A 21,610-nucleotide genomic window follows, 5' to 3' on the forward strand; every position below is an offset into this window, starting at 1 on the left:
GCAGAAAACAATGAAGATCAATCTAAGTCACTTGTTGAAAATTTGCAAATTTCATAAAGAAAACAAGTCACAAGTCTAATAACCCTGGGACACAAATAAATTAGATTTCAGTTCATCGTTGACATTGGGGCGGAGAAAATCATGGTAGTGCTTTATTTTGCATCGCATAAATACCGGTAAGCAATTAATTGATATGCAAATTACTCTTTTATTAAAGTTCAGTAATATAACGGTCAATATATATGCAATAGGGAAATTAAACCATATTAAAATGAGAATATATCAGTATTATTACAAATCTGAAATATTTGACTTCATAAATACTGTATACTCAACATACATATAGAATATAAGCACGTAACTGCATTGACACACAAAAAACACTCCTATTTTATATCTAGTGTCTATTAACTTCAATACATGGGTAATTGCAGATAAAAAAAAAGCAAAATACGGAGTTACCAAAATCATGTTACCCTAAACACACACAAAAAAATACTGTGTTCAACTAAAGTTATTATTATTATGAATCATTATACTGTACATGGTTCAAATGATGTTCAGAAAGCAGCACTCAAAGAGAACCAGCAGCAGAAACATGTAATGGTTAGTAATGGTTTTCTAGCTGCAGCCAATTTAAAAACAAGCACAAATACAGTAGCTCAGGCTAAGCATAACCAATAATACCAGCCTGTATGTGGAACAGAGCTCAACCCTGGTTTAAAGGGCACTCTGTAATGTCATTATATGGAATAATGTGATTCATTTCAAGCCAAACGCCAGCAGTTAAACTGCCAGTAATTTTTTCCCCATTTGTTTTTCAATGACATTCTGTAGGAGCCGACGTTATTATTATTATTATGTATTTCTTAGCAGACACCCTTATCCAGGGCGACTTACAATTGTTACATGATATCACATTATACAGATATCACATTATTCTACATACAATTACCCATTTATACAGTTGGGTTTTTACTGGAGCAATCTAGGTAAAGTACCTTGCTCAAGGGTACAACAGCAGTGTCCCCCACTGGGGATTGAACCCACAACCCTCCGGTCAAGAGTCCAGAGCCCTAACCACTACTCCACACTTTACTGCCCGAGCGCAGGCCCTGCCATTTAAAAACTAATTCCAGAATCCAGATTCAATGGCAGTCATTAAAACAGTGTCTCTTCATATAAATGCCAAACAACTCATTACATTCTGTGCGGTCCAGTGGTTAAAGAAAAAGGCTTGTAACCAAGAGGTCCCCGGTTCAAATCTCACCTCAGCCACTGGCTCATTGTGTGACCCTGAGCAAGTCACTTAACCTCCTTGTGTTGTGTCTTTTGGGTGAGATGTAGATGTAAGTGACTCTGCAGCTGATGCATAGTTCACACACCCTAGTGTCTGTAATTTGCCTTGGATAAAGGTGTCTGCTAAATAAACAAATAATAATAATACAGCCTAAAGAAACAACCGGATGGCATTTGCTACACTTAAATAGACATTAAAAATGTATATAATCTTTTAAGGATTCAAGCTAGTCTCATACCAATTTTAAAATGTCCCCACAGATATAGGGATATTCCCATTTGGAAAACTGTTTCCTACAAAAGTATTAAGATAAATTAAGAAGTAGTTTCCATCCTACTTTCACCCTATGTGGATTTACTGCAGAGTTAGGAATCACATATTATAATTTAATGAGAGACGATGTAATGTCACGATGAGATCGCTGACGACTCTGAAGGGGTCGTCACATTGGTACTGACGCTCCCAGGGGTGGAGGGATGGGAAACCAGCAGGGACCATTTCTCCTCATCGTGCAACAGCGAACCCTACTGGCCAGACACCAAGCACATTCAGAGTGGATAGAAGCAGGGCTAATCTCTGTTCTCCGAGATCGGTAACCCGCCCATCTCTGCTCTGGGATTGCTCGGCGTAAAAAAGCGATTCTGGCTTCGGGCTTGTGAGATCTGAGGACGCTTGCACTCCCTCAGAACATCTGTGCTGTGTGGGGACCCGCTGCGGTGAGGAGAAAAATCATAATTGGACATTTCAAATTTGGGGAAAAAGAAATAGTTATTGGTCACTCTAAATTATATTTAAAAAAAATAAATAAAGTATGGAAGGCAATTACAAACATAGCACTGGAATTAATCCCTATGACATGAGTTTTCTGAAAAAGAGACGTGGCATTGATGCAAAACATCAGTTACCTTAACCAATGTATTCTTTATGTTGTTTAAATTCACTCTGTATAATTTTCCATTTTTGGGCATCACATCCGGGTGACTATTTAAAACTCAATTGAGCTAGCAAAATAAGTTGTAATCTCCTAGTACATCTGGTAACCACTAACCTGTCCCACTGCAATTCTCTTCATTTAGTCTCTATAAGAAATTCATCAGCTTTGAATACTACATTTGGGACATACTAATGGTTATATTGGTTCACTAGATGTACTTGGAGGTTAGATATGATTCTGGGAGCTCACAGGTGAATAACAACATCACTGTTAGAGGAGATGCTTTCTTAATTCAGTTGTGGGTTCAATAAAAACAATACCATATTCCTTTATGGTCTGTATCATTTTCCTGTTGGTTCTAGGACACTATCAAATCAATCTTCATACCTGAACTCGCCCTACAACAACAAAAATGACAAAAATGACAAACTCATGTTGACATTCCATAAACCTGCAATCGAAAACATGTGAAATGTGATTCAATGTTGCCACAGAACAGGTAAGTAAAGTCATGATGTTGTATTTTGGAATTTTATCACACCCTTATATCAGTGACCGGAGGTTCATGGCATTTGATCTTTCCTCTTCCCTTTCTTCATTGAAGACACTACAGGGATTTTCTGCCACAACATCACTCCTTTATTCCATAAAGGAGTTAGATTTCATAAAGACTTTGTTTGACAGCTGTTGATAATAGCTGCTGTTTTAAATAGTACTGTAGCTCTCTTTTTCACACAAAAGGGGAATAAGTTATCCAACCATTAAATACAATTCTGCATTGCTAACTTACTACCAAAAGAAATCCTACTACGCAGTGGGAGTGGAGTGTCCACAATCAGCATTGTCAGCCACAATGTAACCCAATTATATTGATTTATGTTTTAGTTGGTTTATCAGGTAATGTGTGGCATTGTAATTATACAGCCAAGGGAATTGAGGTCTACCATAGCTGTTAATCACAGCAGCATGGGATCTTTTTTTTTAACCAATGTCTTTTTTTGAAAGATAATGGTACATGCAGGAGGCTTTTAATTTTTAAAAAACTGAAAACAGGACAACAAAAAACTCCCAGTGTGAATACCGGTAGTTAAATAGTATTCGCATATATCGATGTGATACAATTACCCATTTATACAGTTGGGTTTTCACTGGAGCAATCTAGGGAAAGTACCTTGCTCAAGGGTACAGCAGCAGTGCCCCCCCTTGCTTTCCTGCCAGTATTTTGAAAGTGAATTCCAGAACTTGCCATTCCGAGGGAAAGTTTACACACAATTTGGGGGGGGGGACAAAATGTTTAAATTAATTCGATGCTTGGATCAAGTTTCCAAAAAATGACATAACTCCCACCCTCCACCCTCAAAAATGCTGTCTCAGTAGTATGTAAATGGTTTTTCTTTTTTTTTTAATTCTCGGTTGAGAAAACGTTGTGTTATGACAGCTTCACTATGTTAAAAAAAAACAACTAAGTGTTCAGAACACCAGTTGTGCTGAGTGGGAGTCTAAAATAACAGTCATTTTCAATTCATATGATCCAATCTTTTCTTCTGTGATGAATCCTGGTGACAGTCCCCTAAAAAGGCATGTCACACAAGCTATCGCTCATCCCAGAGATCAAGCTCAGCTGCCTGTTCTCTGTTCAAATCAGGTGTGTGGAAATGGAAAAAAATTCACTGCTATGCCATATTTTACACATTCAACAACCTCTTAAGAGAAAGGAATGGCAATCACCTTCTGGGGTATTCCTGCTGTATTTGATTTCTTTTAAAAATTCTACAGGACTGTAGAATCTGTACGCCTCACTACATTAGTGAAAAAGCACAACATGTGAAATAGTCTACATATGAAGCAACTACCAGGTCAGAGCTAAAGTATATGGTCCAAGCATAGAGACAGTGCCTCATTTGAAATAGAGGCACGTGCTGAAAGAGCTGTATTGTATTTAAATCTTTAAATAAGATCACTAACAAAGACTGAGGTAGACTACGGTAGTGGATTAGGAAGAGCTTTAGCCATAGGATGGTTTAAGAGAACCATTAGGAAAGAGCACATTAGGCTAGTTCATCATTGATAACTACTGCCCACTAGCTGGCTGAGTGTAAAGGAACAAAGGGTATTTTGATGGATGAGAACAGAGAAGAACCAGGCACAGGCCATTAATCAATGAAGAACACTGACAATCTTTGAGCAGTCCCACCCTTCTGGTCAAAGAAATATAGATGGTGCAGATAGGGACTGTTTATTCAACACTCCCCAAATAAAATCTGCAACAATAAAAGGAAACTCTTCACATCTTCTAATAGAATAAACTGACAACAACAACCGACTGCTTTGCAGCTTCGGCAATATTGATACCATGATACTGTTAAGAACATGGTGGTACTATTCTACCAATGGTTCATAACATGGTAGCAACCCTTGTGCTTAATGACTCCTAGTATAGTACCAGCATTTTTCAACGGGTGTCATTCCATGACCATTCAAGACCTTTTGGTTATCAAAATGCCAACAACTTTACATTCAAGGTGCAGAATAAAAATAATGTTCGAAGTGGTGTTACCCATGTAAAACAGCACATGCTTGTCTTGCATTCTAGACAAAACTGTTTTATAAGCCCCTGATTTGCAGTCGGAAAACAGAGCCTGGGTTTCAAAGAGCCAAAGACAGACGGATCTGGAGATTGAATGCCACGCTGTTCACTGTTTGTGTAGAAAGAATCTCCAAGAGCGGAAGAGCACTACAATCACTAGCAAACCAAAATGCAATATCGTTTACTATCGCCAAGGGAGTCAATTCCATTGACTTTCACTTGGAATATCTACATCATGTATTGCATTACTGCACTTTGATGGCAGAATGAGATTTGCCCTGTATTAACACTGCACATTCTACAACAGTTTATAGAACATATCACTTGCATTTGCAAAAAAAGTTCCTGCAGGGAGATAATTCACTTGGATTTACAGTCTATATACCCCTTTGAGAGTTTCTGCAAGTACTGGGGATGATATTTACGCTGAAAAGATCTACACCATTTATTGCCTTGCCATGGAATGAATTACAACAATTTGCCTGCAGTTCGGAAAACTGGGTGAAGAAATTCATGTTTTTATAGCAGGCAAAATAATTGCAGTTGTATTTGTGTAAAAATGATATACAGATTACAACCGCTTAAGGTATTCCATATTAAAATCCTCCTTAAGTCAATTTCTAATGTATTTCTACCACATACTGTAGAAGGGAAGCGCAGCTAGATTAGGATTAAAGAATGGTCTTTATTGTTACAGCAGGGAACTCATGACATCGGCACTATGGGTACTGCCTTTATCCAAGGCGACTTACAGAGGCTAGGGTGTGTGAACTATGCATCAGCTGCAGAGTCACTTACAACTACGTCTCACCTGAAAGACGTTAAGTGACTTGCTCAGGGTCACACAGTGAGTCAGTGGCTGAGGTGGGATTTGAACCGGGGACCTCCTGGTTACAATCCCATTTCTTTAACCACTGGACCACACAACCCTTTATTTTGGTAAGGAGCTACACACTAAAAGAAACTAAAATGAAATGTCAAATGTTTATAAATCTCTCTAGTATTTCTAAATTAAGCACTATTGAGTTTGTTTTTATATAGTTATGAATGAGCTACATACAAAATTATATAATATTATATATATATATATATATATATATATATATATATATATATATATATATATAAAATACAGCAAATTGCCAACATATACTACAGTATCTCACTATTTTCAACTGGCCTCCATTTTCGAAATAAGCAAAACAATCAGCCATGAGTTTAAAATATATTTCCTTCAGAATAATCAATATGGTAAAGCTCAATGCCTGACAATCAATGTAAGTGGAGAAACAGAGTGTGATAATGACTGGTATTATTCCTCTCTGGGGATCAGAGACGGGACCAGCCAAGGCAACTAATACATTGCTATTTATTAGAAGTGTTCATCATTTATGATTCGCATTTGAAATGTTATTAACCATGTAACACTGAGCAACATCTCGTCGGGGAGGGAGCAAGCACGAGGTTTAACCTTATTATTATTATTATTATTATTATTATTAATAATAATAATAATAATAATAATAATAATAATAATAATAATAATAATAATAATATACACCCAGCTGACCCTCATGGCTCAATTGCAATGAACTTGCAGATTTAGTATGGATCTGCGTACTAAATTGCGGACTCGCTAATACGGTACTATCTCGGGATCATCCACAGCTGTTTACTAACTTAGAACCAATTGCAACGTAAAAAGATGGGGAACAAAGTTGTGGACAAGCTGCTCCCCAGCTTCAGTACGGAGCTCAGGGTTAAGCTCTTTATTGTAGTGCGCTACCAAACAGGAACTGAAGAGGGTCGGCTCAAAATCGAAGTGATTGGTTCCAGCTAATGATATTTAGAGTGTTATTTTTCATTACAAGATCGAAACCTAACATCTTAATTATTGTTTGTAAATTTTACATTTTTGAACTTCAGAAAATTATGTACAAAATGTATTTACGCACTAAACACTAAAGCTGAATTGCATAAGAATATTTTCTCATTTTCTTAAACCAAATTCACGTGTATAATCTAATTTTCATAAATCACCACCACAATTAATGAAGCGGCGTTAGAGGATAAACAAATCTTGTATTAGTCCTAGTTATTTAATTCACACCCCAGTTAGTACGCTCCTTTTAGTTCGTTGACCCAATTGACCCAATAAGATTGTAAATTGTCTTGAAATTGATATCAATGTTTTCTTCCTTCTCAAAAATCTAAATAATTGTATATGTGGACATCATACTGATCTGCTGATTATGCTGGCTGGTTTGTACAGCTGTGTTGATGCAATGTTAGTGAAGACCTGCGCTTTTTAAGTACAGGTAGCATGCATGGTCTTAATATCTTACTACAGTCACACAACAACTGTGAATAACAACACTGTAAAATCCTGTAGTGTATGCAGAACGTTTACTACAGATAATAATAATAATAATAATAATAATAATAATAATAATAATAATAATAATAATAATAATAATAATAATAATACAATCTCAACTCTTCCTGTTGAGTAAAAACCACAAAGTAATTTGATGTGAAAATTGAACAGCCCTTCAATCTGAGGACAGTATTTTTAGTTCAAGCCCTCTCCTGAGCCATAATCCCTGATAGTAATCACTTCCACATCATGGGCCGCGCTAATGGCAGTTTGTTGGGGTTCATCTCACATCTACAGTGAGATAGTCAGAGTCAAACGAGCCCCAGCCTTTATCAGTGGAAGGTGGCTGGATCCTCAGGGATCGGTTTACCCTCGGCCGTGACAGCTTGTAGACACCGCGATGTGATGAAAATACAAACAGCAGCAACTTAGCATTACTGCCTCTGGACTGGACTGGAGCGTTGTGACTTCAACCTAGTGTGGAATTTTAATATATATTCCTTGTATGCTGCACCTTACAAGGCGAAGCATTTTGGAGCATTTTACCAAATAAGGTACTTTTTAAAATATTTTTTTTTGTTCTGCTATAAAGCACATCAATGCAATCACTTCATAGTCAAACATGAATGCCAGTATTGTAGCACATGCCACATACACCTGTCAGTAGACTCAGATTTTGACTTTTTTTTCTTTATTTTTGGGGCAACTTTGCATTAGTGTGAAACTCAAACTCACTCCTCATTATTATTATTATTATTATTATTATTATTATTATTATTATTATTATTATTATTATTATTATCAGGCGCCCTTACCCATGCATACAAACACACTCACACAATTATTGCTTTAAAAAAAACAGCCAATTGCATACAGCTGTGATGCACCGAGGTAAGCTTTAATATATTGTAAGGAGTTGAATGAAACCAGGTCAACAAAATGTACCTCATGAGCTAAAGGATTGGTTGTCTAAGTTACAGCAGCAGATACTCTGTTAGCCTTTAACAGACTCAGTCTGAACTCAAGGGGCTTTAAATTCGAATGCTCCCCAAGAAAGGACATTCCTTTAGAAACTTTACTGGTGATACACCCTGGCAAAAGCTTAGAAAATGTTGTGAATCATAGTGAAAGCACGGTAGCATTGTAAAAAAAAAAAAAAGGCTTGGCATAATAAAGCACAGTCAATGTGTTGAATAAGCATGGGAAACTGCAAAATATTGCGTACTTAACAGGTCGTAAGGTTGATAAAAAAGTAACAGTTGGACCTGCTGCAGTGGCTATTCCTTCAAGATTCCATATCCCCCACACACCCTCCTCCTGCATATTGAAAGTATGGAGTTAGGATTAAGGTTGTATCAGTAGTTGTAACTCCTACATCAGAAACGATTTTTTTCATTTTTTCCAGCATCAGCAGTTAAGTAAGATGAAAAAAGCCGTTAGCAACCAATTAACATAGCTGCCTCTCTCTGAGGAGTGTGGAGATTATGGTCATCTTCTGCAGCTGCACAGGTTACACACACAGCCTTGGGTCATATCAGCAGCCTGCTACAATAATGCAAGTTTAATTGCAAGCAGTCTGGAAACGCATTGGAAAAAAACAACAAAATTCCTTTAAAAAGAAACGAGGCCCCGGTGTAAAGGTAGGCCCATGGCAAGTTGGCTTGTGGGTGCTCCTGCCACATAACATAAAAAATATAGCAACTAGGAACTAATTAGTCCCTGTGAACCACCAGCAAGAACCCAAGGCATGTGTTTCCACTTATTGGCGGGTGAGCAAATTCAAGCATGTGTTTGCCCCCACTGCCATGGCAAAAGACTGTGGGAAATCAGCCAAGCTGAAATCTACTCTTACTTTAAAGTGTTATAGAACAGCTAAAAAAAAAAAAAAACATCCATGAGCACATATGAGAAGGTTTGGTGCTCTGAACAGTCTCATAATCCACTGAGAAGAAAATCACAAGCAATGCTTTCCCATATTACCCAGCTAACATGCCTGAAGCGTGCCTGGCAGGGACCTCGTTCTTAGGGGCTGAACATCCAATCCTTGGTCTCTCTTTTAGAAACTGCCTGCAAATGTGCCCAGGGCTAATAGTGAAAATGTGTAGGGGTTTGTGAGTTGGATAACTATCCAACGAAGGCTAAGATACTTGCAAGCTATCCAATTCCCTTACAATTATTCCTTTTTAAATATAATAACAATGGTTTTGATGTCTTTAATTTAAATGTCACATTTTGTTTTTAATGACACGCAGAACAAAAGCCCAGCAAACTGAAAGACCAACCCCATAAAGCATGCTGCTTGAATTGTACCTAGACGACCATCCATGAATCCTCTGTGCCTTATTTGCATAACAAAACAACAACTCTGTAAGAAGGCAGATAAATGTCAGCTAATTATCCATATGTTTGCAGAAGGCTTTCTGTCCTAATTAATCCTGATTAAATACCACAGGCTCTCTTAACTCGATCCCTAAGAAAAGGAGGAGCGAGCCTCTGTTCAAGCTGGGATGTGACGGCTCCATAGGTTCCTATTACTAGAAGAACTTTGGGAATGTGTCGCTGTGAATGAAAATGGTGCAGAAAGAAAGAAACTTTCGAAATATGCCCACCCACTAGTTTCATTGCATTGACAACTATTAAGTTTTTTTCTAACAGTTTTCAGCTTTTTTCTCAATTTGACGAGCCCCTCGAGGAAAACCAGCAACATAACACAATACAAATATATCTTTATATAGCACCCATCATGCCATGACATCCCAGAGCACTGTACAAAATTAAAAACAAAACAAGAGAGCTCATATGTACAATAGTTACAACTAGTTATATAAAAGCACATTTCAATTGAAAACATGTTTTCAATTTAGACTTAAGAATCAAATGGTTCAATCTGCCTAATTTCAACCAGAATAGAGTAATACAAACTTGGAGATAGGATGACTCCAGTCCACAAAGGACCTTATAAATTATTACGGCAAGTTTAAAATCAATTTGGTAACCCACTGGTAACCATTGTAAGGACCTGTACTTTAAATTGTTGTTTTCTGATTTCACTGGTAATGTGCAGCTGTGGAGGAGTCAGAAACATCTTATAGCGTTAAAAAATGAAAACTTTTTCCAAAAACATGTGAATAATACATCCCTTATCTTCGTTTTGGACCAAAATTACATTTTTCATTCAAACAATATCTCACAGTTTGTGTGTATCCCTCTATTCAGGAACCCACTGTTCAGAAAAGCAACAACATTGAGCTTGGATAACTCTTATCTGGTTCTTGGTACCAGTATCTCCATTACTTGCTGCAAAGCGCTGTTGTCTGATTACTGGATTACTGAGCATTAGTAACTCCGCTCCGAGATGGCAAATCTTTCCTGCGATGAATGGTTGAGAATCTCTAGGGACATAATGTTGTGTGACCAGTGGCACATTTACGAGTTTCCCAATGACAACAGTAAATAGCGCTGCAGACATTCTTAGCTCACTGAAAACTGCATGACAGCAATTCTCCAGGATCCCAAGATATATAGAGTTAATTAACCAGAGTCCGGACATCACTGTACCTTTTCTACTCACCAGTGATTCTCATCAAAGTGTCCAAACAGTAAAGCTGGCTGAAGCGCTTTTTAATTAATAATTATTCTGATATGTTATAAAATGTTTGCAGTTCGGAACCTTTTACATATTGTAAGGTTTGCTTACTTCTTAAAAATAATAAGAGTTTAATTCAGGAACAAAGCAAATCCAAAGACAGTACAGAACGCAATCAATCCTACAGGTCTCGGAAAGGTGGAAAGATTCCAAGCAACTCCGAGCAACGAAATACAAGTTACAGACATTAATATACAGGGCAGGTTACATCCCACAGGTAATGGCAATCTCCTGTTTTCACCAATGAACAGAGTTAGCCCCCCTTTCTTGAAGGCGCGCCAGCCGGTGTCCCGTGATGACACCTTTAGCCAAAGTTTTGTGGGTTAGAAGAAGTTTTCAAAGTTGGGTTGATTGTGGGTCGCACCTATGATTAAAATCAGTATTTTAAGCAGAATAAACAAGGTTCATCCTCCCAAGGTCACAACTGACCTCTGAGTACAATTATAAACTAAAGAAATGGCAAGACATTGAAAAAAACTTTGTGTTTCTTTAGTTTTCTTTAAAGAGCATTGACTGTTAGGTCAAATCCCTCTACATCCCAGGACTTAACTAATACTGAGTTCAATTTTATCTGGGAAAGTAAATCCATAGTCCAAATCAGAGCTAGGCACAGAGAAGCTGTTTCAGCAACAAAAGAAACGTGATTTCAGCTGGCATCCTTTTAGAAAGTCAAAAGATAAGAGATAACTTTTAGAACAAGGGGGGAAATGAGAGGTATTAGTGTGATTGTTTAGCTGCTGTCAACTAAACAGCCTGAAAATCACTGCTCATTATAGTCAAGCTCAGAAAAAAATTAAGATCAGCTGCATCTCAATGAGTCTTTTTGTTATATTCACTACAGCACTATAGTAATATAGTATATTTAATCAGACCACTAATTTCCCTCGACAGCATGGGGTGTGTTTACTCTAAGACAATAAAGTCATAACAAGTAGACAATTTAACAAGACGACGATAGTGTACACACTCACCCCAGGCACCCACATATGCATAGCTTAGCAGAGCATTCAACACTTTATTGTTAATACATCTAACATGTAATATGTTTTCTAGCAGCTTTCTAAATAATTGCCATAGTTTGCAAAGGAAGTTGCACCTTTTAAGAGCCCTCATAGTCTAGAAATAAATGTTCTATCATATTCCATTGTAAAAAAATGAATAAATAAATAAGTAATATATCTCCGAATTCTGTGGAATATATTTTAAAGCCATACAATGCTATGACGCTCCATACAAAACATATTGTCAGCCTGGATTCAGCTCAATTCAGCTCAAAGCACTACCCTACAGGTTCCACTTGTTGGGCAATATGGATGAGCATGGTGAGTTTGTGGTCTGTCATCTCTCACACTGTGTAAGAGTATGGAGTGCACTGGAGCAATAGGATGCACTGCTGTGTCTCTGAAGGGAGCAGCAGTGATGAATTAGTGAAGACAGCCTGTTTGTGACAGAGAAGGACCATCTGGAAAGTCAGCCTAGTGAGACTTCCCCACTGAAATCTTGTCCAAACTGAAAGGAAGATTCACACAAGCAATAGACAAGGCAACATTTGGTTTGTTATATATGCACTGTAAGTCAATCACAGATAGGGTGATGGACATGAATATTTTATCGTTAAAAAATGCTGCAGTTTACCATCTATTTCAATACAAATCATTTTCCATAGGAGTCTGTCAAGATCAAGTCAAATCACAAACCAATAACCGATGTCTATCTGAAAGAGAAAACATCCCCAGGCTTTCCCAGTCATATAGTTTTTGAATACTTTATGAACACACTTGATCCACCTTGATTCAGTGACCCAGGTTCATCTCTTCTGCTTTGCTTCAAGCAGTACAGGAAGCAAGCCATTAGCATGCATCAAGCACAATGGGTGCTGAATCTAGAAACTGAAGGATAAATATAGGCTGCTTCAAGGTTTAGCACGCAGAGCTATCAGAATGCAGAACCTGTCAGCCGCGTGAAAATTACATTTTATTGATTTTTTTTTTTTTTTAAGTGTCAATGTAGCTTTTTAAAAACACAAGCAATTTGCCTTCTTGTTTAAGATCCCTTCTTAACCTACTGACTTCTTTCAGGCTCGTCCCATTGCTTTTGGTCCTGCTAACAGAGGCAGGAAAACCACATTTCCAATGACACACAACCACATAAATCCTGTTTAATCATCTGAAATGTATTTTCTTACTCCACAACATACTAGGGAGGTATTTCTTCAGGAAGAAGAAGAGAGCGGAAGGATTAAACTAAAGTACCCCTATTTATAGGACGTAGGAACGCTTGTGGTTGTAAACATTCCAAAAAGCCAAATGCACATGCTTCTTTTCCTTGAAAAACGACACTGTGGCTGTGTTATACACACAGCTGAGATGTATGTGTCTGCTAGGAAGATTTCCTCTTCACGTGATAGCCATGTGTATGGGGAGGATGCACTAAAGCCGCCACAGACCTCCACGCTGCCAGTATCTGTCAGTATTCTCCTGTAATCGAGGTTAGACGTGGCAGAGAATGAGCTGCCTTTATCTCCTCTCTGCCTCCCCTTTTGATCACTGGTCAAGTCTGCACTTGCTAGAATTACCTGTTTGTCCTGGCTAATGACAAAGGATGACATCATTCAGTGAGGTTTAAAAGGGTCAGTCTTCAATAAGTGAGGTCATTTTACCCTTTAGCACTAACAGACGAGACATTAAAGAAAATACAACCAAGGCTTAAAAAAAATCACTTTCTTGCCAATTTTCAAGATTAGCAATATCATCACTGCTACCACCACCTTCCTGTTGCGCTGGAGATTGTTTGGTTCTTGTCTTGCTTTTTCTTGTTAGGTTTTTCAAATACAACTGCTCCTTCGTGGTATAAAATTAAGTTCTGTTCTGTAGGTCATATAGTCCAGTTTCAATTACCTGACTTAGAGTGATGCTGACTCAGCAGTACAGGAAGAGGTTGGCTATGTTGGACACAACATTTATAGTGTTGCAAAAGATCCTGGGGCGAGGGAGGGGGGGGGCAGTTATAAATGTGCTGGTGCTCAAGGTAAGAAAATTGATTTAAATATTCTCTTACTTCTCTTGAACGAAAGAAAGAAAGAAAGAAAGAAAGAAAGAAAGAAAGAAAGAAAGAACCTTTGAACTCATTCCATGGCTTAAAATCAATTCTTATCAATTAATTTCAATATTATGTTCTAAGGGCATGAGTTAGGTTAGTCTCAGAATAGTTCTTAATAAACAGTTTCTCAAGTTTCCAAAAGACAATCAAAATACAGCCAATACTGTAACTATGCCGTAATTGAATTGAATAAAATGGCAAACCAAAGGCTCTCTATTTGTTTCTGACATAGCCCACAGAAGACACTATGTGAAGGATTGCTCAGTAATTGTTTCAAACAGACACAAAGCATTAGTGCAGGCCTACAAGCAAATATAAATGGTATATCAAAACCTGGTCACGTATTATATACCGAAACAAAAACAAAACAACATCCCGGCTGAACTAATGATCTGAATCTGAAGAGGTCCCTTTAGACAACGTCTTCCTGTTTTCACATTGCTGACCTTCTGAAGTCACTCAGTATTACCCTTCACCGAATCACATTTCATTATTGCACTTACTATATTTGAATTACAAGCTCTGTTTGACTTTATAGACTGGCAGATGGCATGTATAAAAATATATGTCTAGTTTCCAGGCAGTTTTACAGCTCCCAAGCCCCAGTACCAGTATTATTATTATTATTATTATTATTATTTATTTCTTAGCAGACGCCCTTATCCAGGGCGACTTACAATTGTTACAAGATATCACATTATACAGTATTTTACATTATACAGATATCACATTAATTTACATACAATTACCCATTTATACAGTTGGGTTTTTAGTGGAGCAATCTAGGTAAAGTACCTTGCTCAAGGGTACAACAGCAGTGTCTCCCACTGGGGATTGAACCCACAACCCTCCGGTCAAGAGTCCAGAGCCCTAACCACTACTCCACACTGCTGCCAGTACCAGTACCAGTACCAGTACCAGTACCAAACACTTAAGCAATTACTGGCAGAAGCAGGTTTAGTTCTTGATATTTGACAAGTTTGAAATCAGTAACTTCACCAGTTCTCCAGAAGAAGATTTTGAAAGTTTTTTTCCAAAAAAACGCATTGGGCGGCCATCTTGGTTCACGCACAAACCATTTTTGAAAAAGTCAGTTATACTGACACAGGCATGATGGTTTTTAGGATTGGAGTTAATCAAGTAAACCGTTTTTAAACTGAAGCCGTTTTAAATTTTATTTGAAAATGTAGGTCCGGCAGCCATCTTGTTTAACTAAACAACACCATTTTGCCATATTTGAATTCTATTGTCAGCGGGATGATGCCTAACAAGTTTGGAGTTTGTTAGTAAAACAGCTTTCAAATAAATGCAGTTTGCTGTTAGGTGCGCGTTTTGGTAAAATTTGTGGCATCCATTTTGATAGTAAACTTTATCGCAGCAACTTTCTGAAAGGTTTTTCCAAAAAATGCGTCAGCCCGCCATCTTGGTTAATGCAGGAGTGCATTTTTTTGCATCTGAACTGTAATCTACATGAGAAGAAGAAGAAGAAGAAGAAGAAGAAGAAGAAGAAGAAGAAGAAGAAGAAGAAGAAGAAGAAGAAGAAGAAAAATCCTAACAATAACAATAGGCTTCCCATCCATTCTGGCTTGGAATAATAATAATAATAATAATAATAATAATAATAATAATAATAATAATAATAATAATAAGTAGTAGTAGTAGTAGTAGTAGTAGTAGATATGTATTATATTTATAGAAATTTTGATTTTGATTCAAGAGAAATATCAAAACTTGCACAATTATAATATTTGCCCACCAGATGGTGATATTTGCTAGCTAAAATGACATTAGAAAGTGATTATAGATACGAGAAGCACAGTAACAAAGTCGTTCAAGTATATGCAAACCAGTTATATTAGCACAATTAAACAAGGGACCATGTCAGCTGTAAATAACACAGGAAGAGAAGCTGTAAAGATTGCAGTGGTAAAGCAGCTTACTATGCAATACATTTTACATTGAGTTTGTCTTACACTGAGCATCACAAGTGTCGCTCCGCCCCTGTACAACTCGCAGCTTATTTATACACAGAGAGTGTGCATAACTGATTGGCATTGTAAAGTACTGTATGTGAAATTGACGAAACAACGGTGTCGAACTGTTTCTGGGATTCTGTCAGAAATCTGTTGAGATAATAGGTATTGTTACGAAGGCACAGCAGGGAAGTCAGTGATTTGTTTAGTTTGGTAGAGAAAAGGTTAAAGAAGACAGCAATGGTAACATTAGACAGCGGCCATAAACACTACACCTTGAACTTCCCTCTGGAGAGCTTGTCTTACCTAGCAACACCTTGCCTACATCATCTTATTTCTATGGAAATGACGGCACAGTATGTTACATGACTGTCTCAAACATTACAGCAACGAATGTACAGCTGTGGCTAAAAGTTTTACATCACCCTATAGAATTAACTAATTATGCTTCGAATGAAACCTGCTGAATAATGTTACGTTAACATATTGAATTACATACCGCTTTGTAGTTTTCCATAAACTTGAAAAATGTGACATTTTGAAATCTAACCATGAAATACTGTACTACTGTTATGGCTTCCGGTAGACTTTTGCAATATCATTTTGTAGTTTCTTTGATGTTAAATAAAAGATCTGTAAATCTGTTTTTAAAAAATTATGTTTCAATCCTAAAATACCAGGTGATGCAATATGTAGCTGAACCTCATTTAATGCATATCAATGACAATTCTGTTCAAATACCTCAAACTTTTGTGCCTTGATCTCTTATGGTGTCATGGAACTTTTACTTGTATAAGGATTTTTTTCTTAATCACTATTTCTATTTTTGCCATAATCAAGCAGCGACAGTTAATTAGTGATATAATGGTGTGTGAATGAGCATGATGAGCTTCCTTCACAATCCCACAGTGTGCCCCCATGTTTGTGAAAATCTGTTCCTTTTTATTTATGTATTTATTGTTTGGCTCAAATTCCTATGAGCTCTACATTTGAAAATGAATAACTGTAGATTTTCTATTTCAGTCTCAGGTTTTTAATGAGCATGACACAGTCTCAGGGGACTTACTATGGCTTATTCTACAGGCCAGCAGCCTTCTGTTCATTTTATTTATTTATTTTTTCTCCAATGGAGCAGTATTTGGGCCACTTAACATAATTTCTGAGTGTTTAAGGAAGTATGACATATTTTTTTCTTGTGCAGATAAACATTCTAAGTGTTGCATGTCTAGAGACTAACGTTGTCATATGCTGTCAGGATTCTAACTGCGTTCACATAGAGCAAGAGTGGTAGAACTGTGGAGAGTAGCGTGGCTTAAGGGTAGAGGTAAAATTGCAGCTTTGTCATGCACATACTTTAAATATACACATGGCCATGTTTTTTTTCTGTTGTATAGCATTATTTAGTCAAAATTCCAGATAGGCACTCCGCAGCAAAAACTGTAAACATGTGTAAGCCCTGAATATAAAACACATGCTGTCTACACCATGTTTCAGGACAAAGCTTTTGAATAGTGTCATAGAACACTGGACTAACTTGGTCAATGCATTACATGGTTGCTAATATCCCCTCAGTCTCTTGCAGTGGTCTATTTCAGCTCTTCAGCTATCAGTTTAATTCCAACACAGGTCAAGGCAGACAGAAAGTCATTTCTTTCCATCTGATAGATGGCTGCTTGAGAGGCCTTGGCTTTTATCACAGTTTCTTAGTTGACAAGTGTCTGTTTGAATAACTGCTCAGTCACTATGGAGCCCAAAGGTAAGCTCAGCATGGTGTGGGTGTGCTGTGTAATATTCTCGAAAGCATTTCATGCTGTGATAATTGTTTCCCATGTATTGTACAAAAGCTTTCTAACTGGCTCCTATAAACCACCTGATTTCAGTAACACAATCAAACTGGTTCTCGAGGTGCTAAATATATGAGTCTCCACTGTAACTCAGAGTTAGCATAGAACATTTATCTCATTAGTATCATTATTCATATAACTTTATTCATATTACCTTTACTGTGTCATTACCTGATCAAAGAAAGACTTGCAGAGTGGGTACTATGGGTCTCATCCATAACTGTAAAACACACAATGGTACAATATGCAGCAATGCTAAAAGAACCGTGGTATATATCTGTACTAAGTTGTTTTTTAGCATTTCTATATATTTAGCTTCAAAGAGCAAAGGTGCTGAATTATATCCTGGCTTTCTTATATGGAGTTGCTGCTGAAGTGTTCTCAGGCATGCTATGGAGATTTCTCTTGGCCATTTGCAATAGACTTGATTGCATAAATCTTTACGGTTGTAAACCAAAGGCTCTCACCCACAAACAGAGGAATCCTACTGTTCTATTTGTCCCTTTTTGATATCTGTTTGAAGTGATAACATATTTTATGAATCATCAGTTGACCCTGGATCACAATGCTATTGTTACTAGAGATGTCATTCAAGCCCTTTTTCACCCTCAGGGCCTTCTTTATACCTCTCACTCACATGGGGTATGCATTGTATGAATTATTGATGAGTATTTGTCGTTCTTTATGTTTAATTTATTAACTCAGGGACACAGTGTGGTAGAGATTGGTTTAAATACAGCACTTTCCGTAAAAGCCTACATTAATAAACTGAGTGAGACCGTGCTCACATCACACATTGCTTTGCGTCAAATTATTGAAGATGTAATATATCCCTGCTTGAGCAGATGGATGGCTTCAGCAAGCTGCATTCCGTGCTGCACACATTTTACCTGTGTCATTTTTTTAAATTATTATTCTGTAAAAGCAATGTAAAAAGTAAGATTTGCCAAATCTTAAAAATGAGTTTGAAACCTGTTTGGCACTACAGTACTCTGTGAGTCAACTGCTTTCAGCAGTGTGAACTTACAAGCCTGGTTATAGCTCAAGAAATAACGTAGACATAACAAAAAATGCTGGGGTTTTTTTGGTGTGCTGTTTTTTTTTTTTAAGTACTAAATGATAACACCTATTGAACTGGTAGTTTTAACAATCAAATCTATTTTTCCAGCTGTTAAAATAGCTATAAGGGGTCATATGCATACGTCAATATAAAAATGCTGGTTAAATATCAATGTGGCTGATAAATGCCTGAATTCACGTGTGAAGTCATTATAGCTAAGAGGCTGGACCGAGAACACGTGTCTCGCTGGTACACACTAAAATACACTAATCTGCTGCAGATAAGTAACAAACCAGGAATTAGGTTTTTTAAGTCAGCAGTCGAGATACTGATTAATGAACAGCTTTATATTGCCAGAGGGGAAACCATAACAAACAACTTTGTCAATATCCAATACAAATAAAACACAGCAAGCAGCTGCCTGAAACATCAGATTCTGACTCTTAGCCTTCATTCAGCTAAGAGTAAAGGCTTGTATTGCTTTACTGAGGATAATTCACTGCTCTTCCTATTCTATTAACATGCGGGTGCTGTGATTTGTAGTCATGTGATGTCATAATGAGCACACTATTGGAAATACAAAGGATTATTATTTTTTTTTTTATGTAGATGAGGAATAAAGATGTATCAACCAGTACAGTGCAAGATTATGCTTTGTCAAGTAAAAAACTCAGCCATGCACATGATAACAATGCCACAGTAAGTCATCCTGATCAGTTCTACTTTCAGTTCAGATATGGATCAGTGCAGTGAAACCTGGCTTTCAAACATTATGCTCCAAACTGTTCTAAGTGTGTGTGTCTCAAAAAGGCCCTTGAACAGAATCCCAGCCTAGCAAAACAAGAAAGTTAACACCAAATGGACTCTCCTAAGATCTGAAACCACCCCCGAGTATTAAGGGGGTGAATGGCTCTTTTTTTACTTCTATCCCACTATGTCTATTGTGGATTTATATCACAATATAAAAACAAAAAGCAAAAAAAAGACGACCCTTCAAAGTTGGAAAGGTGGACAGTTCTAGAAAAAACATTCCGTTATAGTTACTGCCAGTGCCGGGAGCAACACTCTAATTCTGGGGGTCGCTAACGTGCTAGGAACTGATAGCAACTAATTTAGATTTAGAAGGACGCTGTCTTTTTAAATTAGCGCCGGTACATCGCAGTGCCTTGAGATGCATATCCTTCATCATTACAGTAGCCGCCTTGGCTCTAGTCTCTGACAAAATGCATGTACAGTAATCTAATTTTTAAAAAATGTAAACCAGTCACTCACATCACGGAATTTGTTCCAGTATCTGTCCTTGTCATATTGGGAGACGGTGCTCAACCATTTGTCATTGTCCAAGGAATTTCCATTGTTGTTATTGTTAACGGTGATCATTTCTGGACGCCTGCCTTCAACTTGCAGGAGAAGCAAAGCAACGAACCCCAGCAAAAAGTGTAACAGCATCTGAAAACAGGACGACAAGAGAATAAAAACAAGACACGCAAGCAAGAAAAAAATAACACAAGAAAAAATGAATAAATAAAAACTCAGCCTACGTTTTATATTACAGGTACTGTTTTGTTGAAGTTCTACGTCAAGAAAACAGATGCAACGATTAGGAGTGAAAGCTACCAGGGAAAAAAGCGGTACATTACAATGCACTTTTGTCGTTTGAGATGACATTCCCATTCTTACAAACACTACACATAACATTAGCAGCCCATTGAACAAAACAGTCAAACTAAAAATGCAGCAACAACTAAAATGCAAAAATAAATAAATAAATAACCTTCTCTCTTTCGATGCTTCGTTTCTCTTACAGATCAGGTTAGATTTGGTCTTCCACTGTAGGTTCTTTGATGACGATGGTTTAGCTCTGGTTTCTTCAAAGCTAAAATCCCACAAATTCTCTGAAAGACGGTATATATCGGTGCGTGTTTATTTTAAAAAAATATATATATATATATATATATGTATATATATATATATATTAATAAAACGCAAGGAAGTATTGCGCCACCTCCCAACTCCGATATGAAACTGACACAAAATTGCAAATGCAAATACAGAAGGAGGAATGACGCATATAACAATGAGCACAGGCTCCCCCTTTGGACAACGATACGGCACCTCCCCGTATACCCCTGTCTCCCGCTGGCAGCAGGTTCATTTACATAGAAGGCAGGTGTAAATCCCGATGAACCAGCGAGATAGTGCCTTTACGCAGGAAGAAACAGTTTTTCATCAATATTGAAATAACAAAGCCACAGTGACACTGCATCATTCCTATCGATAATGGGTTGATAGAATGGGCTTATTCGGTATGAATTACTTTGAATAAGTAAAACCAAGTGTGATTTTGTTACAGCGTAAATGTGTTAAATTAATAGTTACACTCAGTGTTAAAGATAATTTTTTTTAAAAAAATGGAGCCACTAGTTTTATTTATATATATATATATATATATATATATATATATATATATATATATATATATATATATATATATATATATTCAAATATTGTAAGTGCCAACATTGTGTGGTAGCGGTGTGAAGTTAAAGAGATAAGCAGATGAATAGTGAATATTAACTCTGAAATTTGCGTTTCCAACAGCGGGGCACGAGGGAGCTGTTCTTTCAGAACCACGGAAGTAGTGCTGAAGTCGCCGAGAGGACAAGAGAGGAGCAATTTCTTAGCGTTCAGTGCTCTTATTTCAGTACAGAGATGCAAAGTTAATGCGGGGTGCTAAAGGAGAAAAGTGTGAAACAAAGAAGTGTGTAATCACTGGGAGCGTAATCGTCT

At 37.3% G+C, this 21,610-nt stretch overlaps 1 protein-coding gene across 2 annotated transcripts in view; it reads right to left on the minus strand.

Moving 5' to 3' along the window:
- Window positions 1-20,858, minus strand: part of LOC131699631 (testican-1-like) — a 164,787-nt gene extending 143,929 nt beyond the window's left edge. For both annotated transcript variants that reach the window (XM_058996804.1, XM_058996803.1), the window contains exons 1-2: window positions 20,595-20,858; window positions 20,093-20,269 (exon numbers count right to left, since the gene is read on the minus strand). In XM_058996804.1, coding sequence (XP_058852787.1) covers window positions 20,093-20,269 — 177 coding nt within the window. In that variant the 5' untranslated portion in view covers window positions 20,595-20,858. The remainder of the gene's footprint in view (window positions 1-20,092; window positions 20,270-20,594) is intronic.
- Between the last annotated feature and the right edge of the window lie 752 nt (window positions 20,859-21,610).

The sequence above is a fragment of the Acipenser ruthenus genome, chromosome 23 (genome assembly GCF_902713425.1).
Source record: "Acipenser ruthenus chromosome 23, fAciRut3.2 maternal haplotype, whole genome shotgun sequence".
Taxonomy (NCBI): domain Eukaryota; kingdom Metazoa; phylum Chordata; class Actinopteri; order Acipenseriformes; family Acipenseridae; genus Acipenser; species Acipenser ruthenus.